At 38.0% G+C, this 12,772-nt stretch overlaps 1 protein-coding gene across 1 annotated transcript in view; it reads left to right on the top strand.

The window, feature by feature from the left end:
• Rpn11 (regulatory particle non-ATPase 11) overlaps positions 1-12,772 on the top strand; it is an 87,897-nt gene that overhangs the window by 69,742 nt on the left and 5,383 nt on the right. The window contains exon 9 of the mRNA XM_090385343.1: positions 8,129-8,254. Within this exon, the coding sequence (XP_090241469.1) occupies positions 8,129-8,254 (126 nt within the window). The remainder of the gene's footprint in view (positions 1-8,128; positions 8,255-12,772) is intronic.

Raw genomic sequence — 12,772 nt, 5'->3', positions numbered from 1 at the left:
GGTGGTGGCACATGTTTGGACTGTTTTGAAAGAGAGAGAGCGGGAATTATAGAAGCTAATTCAGAAGAACAGTGCCCATGGAAGTATCTGTAGAAGAGGCATGCAGCAGAAACAGTGCGTCTATGAGACAGCGAGTGGAGAGACTCTGTTAGAGATGAATCATTAATTAACCTAACTGCACTCTTCTGAATGGAATCAAGAAGCCCGAGAGAGGTTTTGGGGGCACCACCCCAGATGTGGGAACAATATTCCATGGCAGGGCGGATTTGTGATTTATACAGAGCGAGCAGCTGTTTGGAAGAAAGGTAACACCGAGAGTGAAAGAGAAAACCAAGTTTTTTAGATGCAGAGGAAGCAATATTTGTAATGTGCTTGTGCCAAGAGAGATTAGAAGTCAGGGTAATCCCCAAAAGAGATATAACATTTTGCCTAGAAATCGGAGTGTCCCTAAAGATAAGCATAGGAGCAGAAGAATCCTTTTTGCGAGATATAAGACAAGACTGAGTTTTAGAAGGGTTGAAATCAACTAAGTTGTCTTTGCCCAACTGGAGAATTACCTTAAGATCGGCATTTAAGGAATTGGTATCAGATTTTCGAGAAGTTGAAGCTGATTCAGCAGGACATGGTTTCTCAAAATGGAAAGTGGAAATGCAATGTGCTATCATCGGCAAAACTATGGATAGGATTGCCAGTCAATAGAAGAAAGTCATTAATATACAAGGGGAAAAGAGTGGGGGGAAAGAACTGAATCTTGGGGGATACCGGCATTAGTGGAGAAATTAGAAGACAGAGAACCATCTACCATCACCCTCAGTGAGCGATTAGAGAGAAAACTGGATAACCAATTACTAAAAACAGTTGGCAAACCATAAGATGGAAGCTTGTTTAGAAGATCTTTATGCCAAACACGATCAAAAGCTTTTGAGATGTCAAGAGCAACTACTTGTGTTTCACTGAACTTTTCCATTGAATTAGTCCATAAATATCACCAGTGGATCGACACTGATGGAATCCATACTGGCGAGCATCGATCAGACAGAAGGTTTCTAGGTAGTTTAAGAGTTGATGGTTAATTGATTTCTCCATTACATTAGAAAGAGTAGAAGTAATTGCAATGGGATGATAATTGGATATGAGCAAATTTCCAAGCAGAAGGAAAAACACCTTTGGAATAAGAAAGTGAAAAAAGGCGGCAAAGAATAGGAGTAAGTTCAGAAGCACAGGTTTTGAGAACAAGTGGAGAAATACCATCAGGACCTGGAGCTTTCTTAGCATCAAGATTCATCAAAATCCCTCTGATATCCTTTTGACGGAAGACCACAGGAGGCATTGAATGGAGCATGTTGGGAATGGTGGGAGGTGTTTTATCAAGATCATTAATACATGAGCTGGAAGGAAAATGGGATGGTAGCAGGTCAGCTTTATCCTTGGCTGAAGTGACAACAGAACCATCTGGTTTGGACAGAGGTGGGAGCAAAGATGGGCAAAAGTTGCGGCCAATAGCTTTGGCAAGAGACCAGAATGCTCGGCTACCATTAGGGCAAGAAGCAAGTTTTCTACTCTTAGCCTGATCAAACTCTAGTTTGGACTGATTAATAACTGCTTTACAATTGTTGTGAGCTTTGGTGTAGGCAGAAAATGAAACTGAAGAATTAGAAACAAGGCAATTATGATATGCAACATTCTTCTCTTGAACAGCCTTAGCACATTTATTGGGGGCGCCTCCGTAGCTAGGTGGGAAGGAGCAGTAGAGCATATCATATGCTTCTTGATTAGACCGGGGTTCGAGCCCGTCACCACCAAATACGGAAGATGCGGAAAGATCGGGGAATGACCACCGCATATCCCGGAGCAATATGGCCTTAGTTGCTAATGCTCCTAAAAACCAAAACAACAACACATTTATTGGAAAACCAAGGTTTAGATAAAGGACAAGATTTTAAAGTGGAGTGTGGGATAAAGGATTCCATTCCTGCAAGAATAATTTCACTGACACAATCTGTGCAAACGTTGACATTAGAAGTTTTGAAACAGTAATCCGACCAAGGAAAAGAAAAGAAAAGAAGTCTCGCAGATCATCCCATTTTGCATTCTTGTAATGTCAAACAACACGAGGTTGGGAATAGCCATGAGATAAAGGTTCCATTGGAGAAGAGACATTCACCAAGTTGTGATCTGAAGTGCCTAAAGGACCTCTCACTTCGACCGTGTACTTAGAAGGGTTTGTGAGAAAAAGATCAAGCATATTGGCTGTATGATTAGGATTGTCCGCTATTCTTGTAGGTAAATGAACAATCTGTGCTAGGTCATTAGTAATTGCAAAAGCCTCAGCATCTTGACCAGCTGGGTCGGTGTGACTAGAAAACGGAAGCCAGCTGGAGTTGTGAACATTAAAATCACCAAGGAAAATTACCTCACTGTTAGGAAAGTTGGACTGGAGAAAGTCAAGTTGCAAAGAGAGGAAGTCAAAGAGCTCCAAGTGATTAGTGGAGTTGGGAGAATGGTAGAGACAACAGATGAATTTGACACAATGAGGTAGAGAGATTTTAAGCCAGTGAAGATCAAAGAGAGGAGATTCCAAATTGCCAAGTCTCTGACAGGGAATATCAGAACGGACATATGCACAAGTACAACCTTTGAGGCGAAAGGAATCATACAGCGAATAATTTGGGTATCTGAGATGAGCAGTAGTTGAATCAACCGATAACAGATTCTGTCAGAAAAAGTACATGGGGTTTGGCAGACTGCAAGTGGAAATGGACATCGTTGAGATTAGAATTGAGACCACGTATATTTGTGAAATGAATTAGGAAGTGCTTGGGAGGTTTAGATCTTTTCGCAGATAAGCTTGCTCTATTAGTTTGACAATTCATGGTGTATTCAATAGTAAGAAAAAGTGGGTGGGACATGCTGTATGAAGTAATGAAATTTTTGGATATAGCGTAACGTGGTAAGAATATACCCAGATCCTTGACATAACGTGGCCTCGACAATTCTCCCCACATACACACTACTCGGACTCCCTCCAGTCACTATCTGGCAGAGTAGAGGTTGCAAGATTATTGGCAAGATTGCCAATAGGTTCGGTCCGGTGTACTAACTAGCGGCCGGCCTGCGAACACCGTTTTAGAGCTGTACCCTCGAAATGTAAGGAATATTGGATCTCGCCACGATGTTCATCATAACCTCAAAAGTCATCAATCATACTGCATAATGGAAGAGAAAGGGAAGGGTTGACCGGAACTTAGCTGTAGAGACTAAACATGGGTTGCACCACTTCAAGCCTCCAATAAGCAAAGTGGTGGTATTTCACCGGTTGATGAGAGTCATCTACCACCTAGTACTGCCTGGTAACATAGAGGGGTGGCGTTCCTCCATGTGGTGTGTGCGCCACACCTCGACCCTTGCTTACGTTGGTTCACACCTGGGTGGTCACCCACCACGTACTTGTGCATGGAAGTTATACCCAGGATTACTAACAGTCTCACCATCGTGAAGGTGCAAGCAGAGGATTTGGCTGTCACAGACCATCCGGACTTCGCCGAAATTGGGTCCACTTGACTTGAGTGTCACCCGAATATCAGTTCCATGAGCGTTTTAGACTCCCAGGTAGCAAGTACAGCTTGTCTGGCATATCTGAGAGAATGTCTGTGACAACCTCACTTTGCTGTCATTTAGGTAGGTCAATGTTTCAATTTGCATTTTGTTCATTACGTTTCCTTTAGTCTCTAGAGAGTGATGGCCATAGCATTCTTTAAGATTTCACTCTGTTCATTACTTATGTTCGGGATCATGTAGAGACATCCATTGGCATTTGGCTAGATAATGGTCAATGATTGAAATGTGATCCTTTTTGAAGTTCAAGAGCACTCTGTTTAAGTTCTGTTCAAAAGCACTCTGTTTAAGTTCTGTTCAAAAGCACTCTGTCTTTGGTTTTTTTTACATTTTTTTTTTTTTTTTTTTTTTTTTTTTTTTTTAAGTAAGTGGCTGTTATGCTTCTCCTTGGGTGGGGAATCATATGCGTGCACTACTGAGATGGTCACCTTGGTTTCTTATTTTGAATATTGGGGCATCTTAGAATACAGATAGTGATGGTGCATCTTCCTGAGAAGTTACCTAATTGTAGCATTTACTTGTTTCGTGGTAAATGTTTTCTGTATTATAATAGTCTTAATATACCAAATAAAATGTTACAATTATGTCTATACAATAAATAAATGAACCTGTGTGCCTTTTGAAGTTAAAAATGTTTTTACTGGCGTTATTTGGAAAAAAGCGCTAGTTACCTAGAAATAGTCACAAAACCCGATGCGCATGTGTTGTACTTGTTGCTGCAGTGACGTAACAAGTACAACACATGCGTCCAAGAAAACTCAATTGTACGAAAACACAACAAGTGCAAAGATGCAACAAGTTGCAGTGACACAAGTACAATTGAGCAGTGATGGGCTACATTATACCATTCTACAGCTCAGCATTCAAAGGAATATCATGAAAGAAAGGGAAGTTGGCCAGAAATGTGAATCCAGATGAAATTCAACAAGAGTGTTTCGTTATGCCTGAGAGTTCTCAAACTGCACTCAAAAAAACTCGAGCTGAAATAATGAAGAAATATCGTGAACGGAAGAAAAGGAAGTTAGAAATTTAAACTATTCCGAATAATAATGAAATTCACCCACAGAGTTTTACTATGCCTGTTACTTATCAGGAATCTAAAACTCCAGCAGAACGAATGAAGAAATATCGTGCACAAAAAAAAAAGCTAAATTAAAAATTGCTAATAATGAGATTCCTGATTACATCCCTATAGTGTCTACATGAGCTGACAGTGAGTTTGAAAAACTGGTGTACAAAAACCCATTTGGATTTAGTTGTAATATTTGTGATCGTTTATGGTTTCAATTAGATTTGAAACCATTTCCAACAACGTCATATGAATTACTTCAAAATGAATTTCATTTACAAGAAGTAAGTACTTTCATGACGTGTAATACATATCATACTTCATTAAAAGAGGGATGGATACCAACTATGGCCGCGCCAAATGGATTTATATATCCAACATATCCTACTCATTTGCCTCCACTGGATGTTGTAACTGAGCGTTTGATATCATCACGATTACCCTTTATGCAGATATGTCGTTTACGTTATGAACATGGACAGTATGGGATCATTGTACAAGTAATAAATGTAGCAGTTAACGTAAATACGATGGTCCATCAATTACCCAGAGAATTGGATGACGATTATGCCATTGATGTACATATAAAATGAAGACTCATACATAAATCATCATATCTACAAGGATGTGTGCAGAAGAAAATAGTGAAAATATGGTTATGGTATTTGATAAATTCACCTTTGTATAAATTCTACAGCATAAAAGTGAGTGACTATTTCTTGGAGACAAATGGTGATAGTGAAAAGAAACATTCAGATGAAATTGTGGAACCTGTCAACAATGATGATGAAGTATTGTTAATTCAACAACAAACATTATGGTCTGATATTTATGTATAGCACCGGGTCAGAAATCATCTCCAACAAGTTTCATATTTGATATACATGCAGAAGAACTTTCTTTTCCAGCTATATATTTGGGACATGCATGAAAATTTAAAAATGGATTGAAAATTACTGCCTTTATGATGGCATCGAGTGAAATTCATAGATCTGATCATCGTGGAGTAGGCACCTCCGTAGCCAGGTGGGCAGGAGCAGCAGTGCATAGCACATGCTTCTTGATTAGACTGGGGTTCAAGCCCGTGAGCCACCAAATACGGAGGATGCGGAAAGGTCAGGGAATGACCACCGCATATCCCGGAGCAATATGGCTTTAGTTGCTAATGCTCCTAAAAACCAAATAACAACAACGTCGTGGAGTAACTCCCCAACATTTCCATATATGGAAAATTATGCAAATACATACTGCAGAAAATTTATAAATTGCATTTAAATCAGTAGGAATAACAGTCAACATTACTCGTTCTATATTGGAATCGAAAGAATTTATAAACAAGTCATTAGAGATTTCTCCAGATTTATGGCATTCGCTACAATTTCATGAATTAGTACAAGTTGTTTGACAGTCCAATAGTACATTTTTTAAAATTCTTACAAAAGCGTTATTACCAGATGAACTTAAAAATTATAGAATCGAGATTTGTTACCAAAGAAGATGCTACTAATTTATGTCCACAAGGGATTCGACTGTTTTTAAGAAATAGTGATGTAAATGCCTATCATACAAATGCTTTAGTTGCAGATGAAACTCATGAAGTGGTTGCACAAGATTTATACCATGGATATCATTCTGAAGAACAATTAGCAAGTATTGCGAAATAAAATTCATAAAATGTCAGTGACTGAAACTGGGACTGAAGCATATATTCCACCTTGGGGTGGCTCCGTAGCCAGGTGGGCAGAAGCAGCAGTGCGTAGCACGTGCTTCTTGATTAGACCGGGGTTTGAACCCGTGATCCACCAAATACGGAGGATGTGGAAAGGGCAGGGAATGACCACCGCATATCCCCCGGAGCAGTATGGCCTTAATTTGTATTGCTCCTAAAAACCAAATAACAACAATATTCTACCATTATTGAAAGGAAAACTGTACATGATTACTACAAATATAGATGTGGTCGATGGGTTGGTGAATGGTACTTTAGTATATTTCGAATTTGAGGACGGCAAAACAGTTGAGTATGGATGAAATTTCCTGAGTCAAAAATAGGACGTAACCTTCAATCTCGTTATAAACAATATGTGAAAGATAAACATTTACCTAGTCAATCCATACCTATTATAAAATGATCAACTATGATTCTCTTCAAGAACAATAGGAAATTAACATGTGGACATACACAATTTCCTTTAGTATGTGCTTGTGCTTTAGCTATACATAAATTTCAAGGAGGGACCCTCGACAAAGTTGTATATAATTATGAGAAAGATCACGAACAGCAACTTGTATACATGGTGTTATCTCGAGTGACCTCATTGAAAGGTTTATATATTACAAATCCCCACGATTTCACCACGGAAAAGCTACTGGTAATATAGAACTTCGTGCTGAACTAGATCGCTTAAAAAATAATAAACTACCGTCTCTACAGGATGAACTGCATGATTTCATACAAAGTGGTATCTATATATCTTAAATGAACATACAAAGTTTATGGGTTCATGTTCGAGATATCGAAATAGACACAATCTTACAGCAATCCAAAATATTGATATTAAGTGAAATGTGGTTGGATAATGATGAACATATATTGCTTAAACCATTCCAATGTGTGACTCAATTTCAAAGGTCGAATGTTCATAGTGGTGGTGTTGCACGATATATCAACATGAAGGTTCAACTATCATCAGTACACCACATATCTTTGCACAACATAATAGCAGCAATGCGACAGCAGTATCAGATGAAATTGGAGACATTTGTAGATCTTTGTGCAAATTCAATAGTGAATCTATTTTCATTGTTGTCATATAGTTCTCGCTGGTGATTTCAATCTAGAATTAAATTTTGAAGCTGGAAAGAAGTTTTGTAAATTTATGAAAGATGTCTTCAATTTAGGTATTAAGTCAAATACTTTAGTAAATACTACACGTAATGGAACGACAATTGATGGAATATTCACTCAGGAATTAGTCATTTGAGTGTCAAAATTATATATATTATTTCAGTTACCATAGACCAATAATTTTAGTGTTATTATGATATATTTTATACAAATTATTTCATTGTACACTAGTACAATTCCATTCATTGTACTGAAATTATTTTTTCAATAAAAATAATGCAGCAACACCTTTTTATTTATTTTACTGTACCAGTTTCATAATGAGTTTCTGCAGTACAGATGTTTTTAATGGCTGCCACTGACATTATCAGTGACACTATCAGTCTCAGAGTAGAGAGCGGCAGCAACTCATTATGTACCTGGTACATAATTTTGACGTTTTATATTTATCTGCTTTACCATGTTATGAAGATAGAAATCAAATGCAGCCCATACTGAAATAAAATGGTTACTAACCCCAATGTATCCCTATATGCCTAAGATATAATCCTATCTTTGTTGTCTGTTTTAGTTATTTTGTATTATTTATTTTCTAGATGTTACTGAATCTTCACAAAAAAAGTTGGATGGATGGTTTAACATTACAAGATTATAATAACCATTGCCAAATCAATGAAAAGATAGCTACCGAAATGCTGGATTTAGCTAAAGCCTATAATAAGGTATGTGGATTGACTATTACAATTAAATATTTATGACTGAAATAATAATTCTGGCTATTTTTCTCCTTTAGCATTAAATCTGCTTTTCCTGCTTGTAGAATGAATTACAGCAGTAGTGAGCTCTTGAAGAGTAATCTCCAAAACTGGTGACTAATTTTCCAAAATTCCTCATTTTGTTAAAGGTGCTTTCATTCCTCTCTGTGCGACAATATTCACACAGTGCAAGACTGAATTGAGTAGTTTTAGCTGCTTTGTACATAGTTGCTTTTATAACATCTCCCTGCATATTCACCATTAAAAGGAAGTTACAGGGTAAATTAGAAGCCTGGATCCATAGGGAAAATGGAACAATATATATTGTTCCAGGGCAGAACATGCTGGTCTCACAGCAGCTAGTTGTTGTTGGTGACTCTTATCAACGAAACGGGATATACAGTAATACCCCGAAGTTACGCGATAGGTGGGTCCGACGAAAATCGCGTAAGTCGGGGTAGAACTTTGCATATAAATACATATAAATTTTGCTTAATTGGGACCAAGGACTAACAAAAACACTACTTTAGAAGAAAAATATTAATAAAATTGCAGTTCTTTATACATATTAATACAAAATATGTATTAAAAAAAAACAAATGACTTACGTTAAAAAGTTATTTCGATGTCGATGGCTTCATAAAATCTAACAAATTCGTCTGACGACACAGCGCGTTCTTTTTTTCACGCAGAATTTCTTCGTAGCAAGCTAATAATTTTTTTATTCCTTGCTTTGTAGCTATAACGCGTTCTTCGTTGGAGTCTATATTTTCTAAAATTTTTAAGCCCTTTACAATTGAGCCCTTTTCAATTTTCAACCTCTCAAGTTTGCAATTGTCATGTGCTTTTCGCTGTTGCTTCATTTAGGCCTGTAGCACGTGCAATATCGCATGGTCTTTCATTTCGCTCAAAGCGTTTCACAATTTCATATTTTTTCTCTATCGACAGAGGCGGACTGGCCATAAGCCTTACCGGAGAAACCCCGGTGGGCCAGTGTGATTTTGGCCATAAACCATAGTATGAGGCCACTATAAATTTTCCTGGGTAAGAATTTTTGATCCAGTCCACCTCTGTTTATCGATAATTGCTTTTCTTTTTCTCTCTGAATCTGCAGTGTCTTCACCAGGACGCTTCCTTTTCACACCTTTTAATTAAGTATTTTACTCATTTTTAGGGAATAAAGCACAATTACAAAACGAGGAGGCATGCTTGATACGCATAAACAAAGCTGCGCGCATGTAGCAACTGAATAAACAACACCATAAAGGCAGAGATACACTATTAACACCTCACATTTCTAGGGGTTACTACCATAAAACAATAAAAATCCAGTTGCGTTTCTGCTAGTGAAATCTGTTATAAACTGGTAGTAAACTCGATCTAATTGCATTTGCGATTATACCGATAGCTGGAATTTGTTGGTTTTTACGTTATTATGGTGAAATGTGTTTCCCCTTCACTGATATAAAAAACATAAAAGCAGCAAAGTTGAATTTTGTTCATCTTTCGCTCTTATTCTCCGCCGTCGCACCGTATATCGATAACATATGAAAAACGACCTTGAAGATAGTGGGCGGCAGCGTTGCCAAACGAAAAAATCAAGAACCGCGTAACTCCGAGTTCGCGTAAGTCGGGGTATTACTGTATTGTGCAAAAACAATAGATGGAACAGGACCAGGGTATGTCTGCTAGGGGAAAAAGTTGATGACGTAGAGCAGATATCATCTTTGGGGCACAAAAGGTGATATTGCTGTGCAGACATTTTTGGCACTGTTCATATTAAGAGTAGGAGATCTGCAGACTTACTTAACAAGTACAGGACAATGTTGAAAAAAAGCTGAAATAAATCGCTCTGGAGAGATTGAGCAAGGCTCATAGGGTAGAATTTTTCTCAGTGTGGTCTGTGGTTGTTAACAGGAGAGGTTGCTTCTTCAGAGATGGGATATGCTTAAACAGAAAGGGTGCAAAAAAATTTGCTAATGCTATAGAGATGGGTCAGAAACCTTCTAGTTTGGGAGGGGGGGGATGCACAGAATAATAGATTAACAATAGATAGCAGGCAAGAATCACTTTCACCTTCTTGCACTGCTTCTGTTGAAATGAGCAGCAGCCTGGAAAGTAAGGTGCTAGGGATTTCAAGGGCTGCTAGGAGTCATCATGGAACAAATAAATACATGGGCTGCATTAGGGTAACTAAGAGCAAGAACAGGTGCATGTACACCAGTGCTGGGAGCATAGTAAATAAATTTGATGAGTTTGAAGTGCTGGTCAAGACATCAAATGTGGACATTGTTGGGATATCAGAGATATGGTGTCACTCAGAAATAAGGGAAGCGGAATTTGAATACAGGCAGTACATTATGTAAGGAAGGATAGGAGAGGGAGAGAGAGAGGGGTGATTATGCTCTTAGTTAAGACAAGTGCATCCAGTTGACATGCGTAGCCAGTGCAATGTTGAGTCAGTTTGGTTTAATATAAGCAAGGTCATAGACCATGCTGGGAAGGCAAAAATGAGTGTAGGAGTGTGTTGTAGGCCTAACGAATCTGATGGGTAAACTGCACTGCTTCTATTGGAGTGATCAGCAGCCTTGAAAGCAAGGTGCTGAGGATTTCAAAAACTTCTGGAAATCATCATGAAACAAGTAAATACATGGACTGTGTTAGGGTAACTAAGAGTAAGAACAGTATAGATGCACTGCATGTATAAGGCTAGGAGTATACCACCAACGTTAGGAGTATAGTAAATAAATTTGATGAATTTAAAATGCTGGTCAAGGCATCAGATGCAGACATTGTTGAGATTTCATAGACGTGGTGTCACTCAGATATAAGGAATGCAGAAGTTGAATATGGGGGTACATCGTATCCAGAAATGACAGACAGGATAGGAGAGAAGGGTTATGCTCTTAGTTAAGAAGCACATAAGATATAAGGCAGTGCAATGTTGAGTCAATTTGGTGTGACATAAGCCCTAGGAAAGGAAAAATGAGAGTAGGAGTGTGTTATAGGCCTAAAGACTCATAAGTACAACAAACAGCTGTGCAGAGAAGTAAAGTGGGTCAGAAAATCAGAATGTGTTATAATGGGCGATTTTAACTTTCCAGATATTGACTGAAACTTTTGGATTGGTCACTCTCATGATAGCAAGACTTTTGTGGATTTATTGGATGACTGTTTTCTACAGCAACATGTTTGAGGGCAACCTGAGGGAGTAATACCCTTGATCTGATAATCAGCAGTGATTATTCATGCATTAAGAATTTGCAGATAAAGGAACCACTAGATGACAGTGATCACAGTGTACTGATGTGGGATTTACCTAAAGATGTAACTACCATCAAGGTTAAATTGGGGGATTTTTGCTTTCGTAAAGGTAATATAAATTATATGGTGACACAGAAGCTTATGGTAGATATAAACTAGTCTGTAATCAAGTCACAAATGAGGTTAGGCAAGCAAAGGCAGAGTATGAGAAATTTTTGGCGAAGGATGCTAAGAAAAAAAAAACTACTTTACTTATGAGTTCTTACAATAGAAGGAATGAGATGAATCAAATTGGCCCACTCTATGTTAGTGGTTTGAGTGTTGATGATGCTGACAAACTGAATAAGTATTTTGCATCTACATTCACACGAGGAATTTTTAGGGACGGGAATGCTGAAAGTTTATCAGGCAGCTTAATAATTGAGAGTAAAGTGAAAGAAAAATTGTTGATTTAACATAAGAATGGCACCTGGGGAAGATGGAATCTATCCAATTATATTAAGGAAGTAAGTAAGAAAACCCATAGCCATAATTATGAGAGCATCTTTGAATTCAGGGGAGGTCCCTGCAGACTGTAGATGTGGAGTTGTATCTCAAATTCACAAAGGGTGACAAGAGTAATTATAGACCTGTTAGTTTAACTTCTGTTCCAGGGAAAATAATGGAGTCACTGGTTAAGAAGCAATGCAGGATCATCTAGACAAGATGATCCTGCATTTGAACTATAACTGTAGTTAAGACTACAGTTATAGTTCAAACACGTCATGCATTTGTTAAGGGAGAAATCTTGTTTGATTGATTTGATTGGATACTACAATGTGGTCACAAAGGAACTGGATGAAAAAAAAAAAATTTTATTATGTATTTGGATTTTGGGAAAGCTTTTGATACCATTGCACATAAAAGACTGCTATACAAATTGGAGCACTGTGGCATTAAGAGCGAATTGCTGCTATGGATAAAGGGATGGCTGAGTGGGAGAAGACAGAGTGGTAATCAATGGACATTGCTCTTCGTAGACTAATGTTATTATTGGAGTCCCTTCCCCTAGTGTTTGGTGTTGAACTTGTTGTTTTCTATATTTATCAATGGTATTAATCAATGTGTATCAGGCTTAATGTCCAAATTTGCAGATGATGCAAAGGTTTATAGGGTGGTTAATCACAGTAATGGCAGTGTACTATTGCAACAGGATCATAAAAAGTTAGGTAAATGTGCTGA

The sequence above is a fragment of the Mastigoproctus giganteus genome, chromosome 11 (assembly GCF_048544385.1).
Source record: "Mastigoproctus giganteus isolate SK-2022 chromosome 11, ASM4854438v1, whole genome shotgun sequence".
NCBI lineage: Eukaryota > Metazoa > Arthropoda > Arachnida > Uropygi > Thelyphonidae > Mastigoproctus > Mastigoproctus giganteus.
This window is presented reverse-complemented; position numbering and strand designations above follow the sequence as displayed.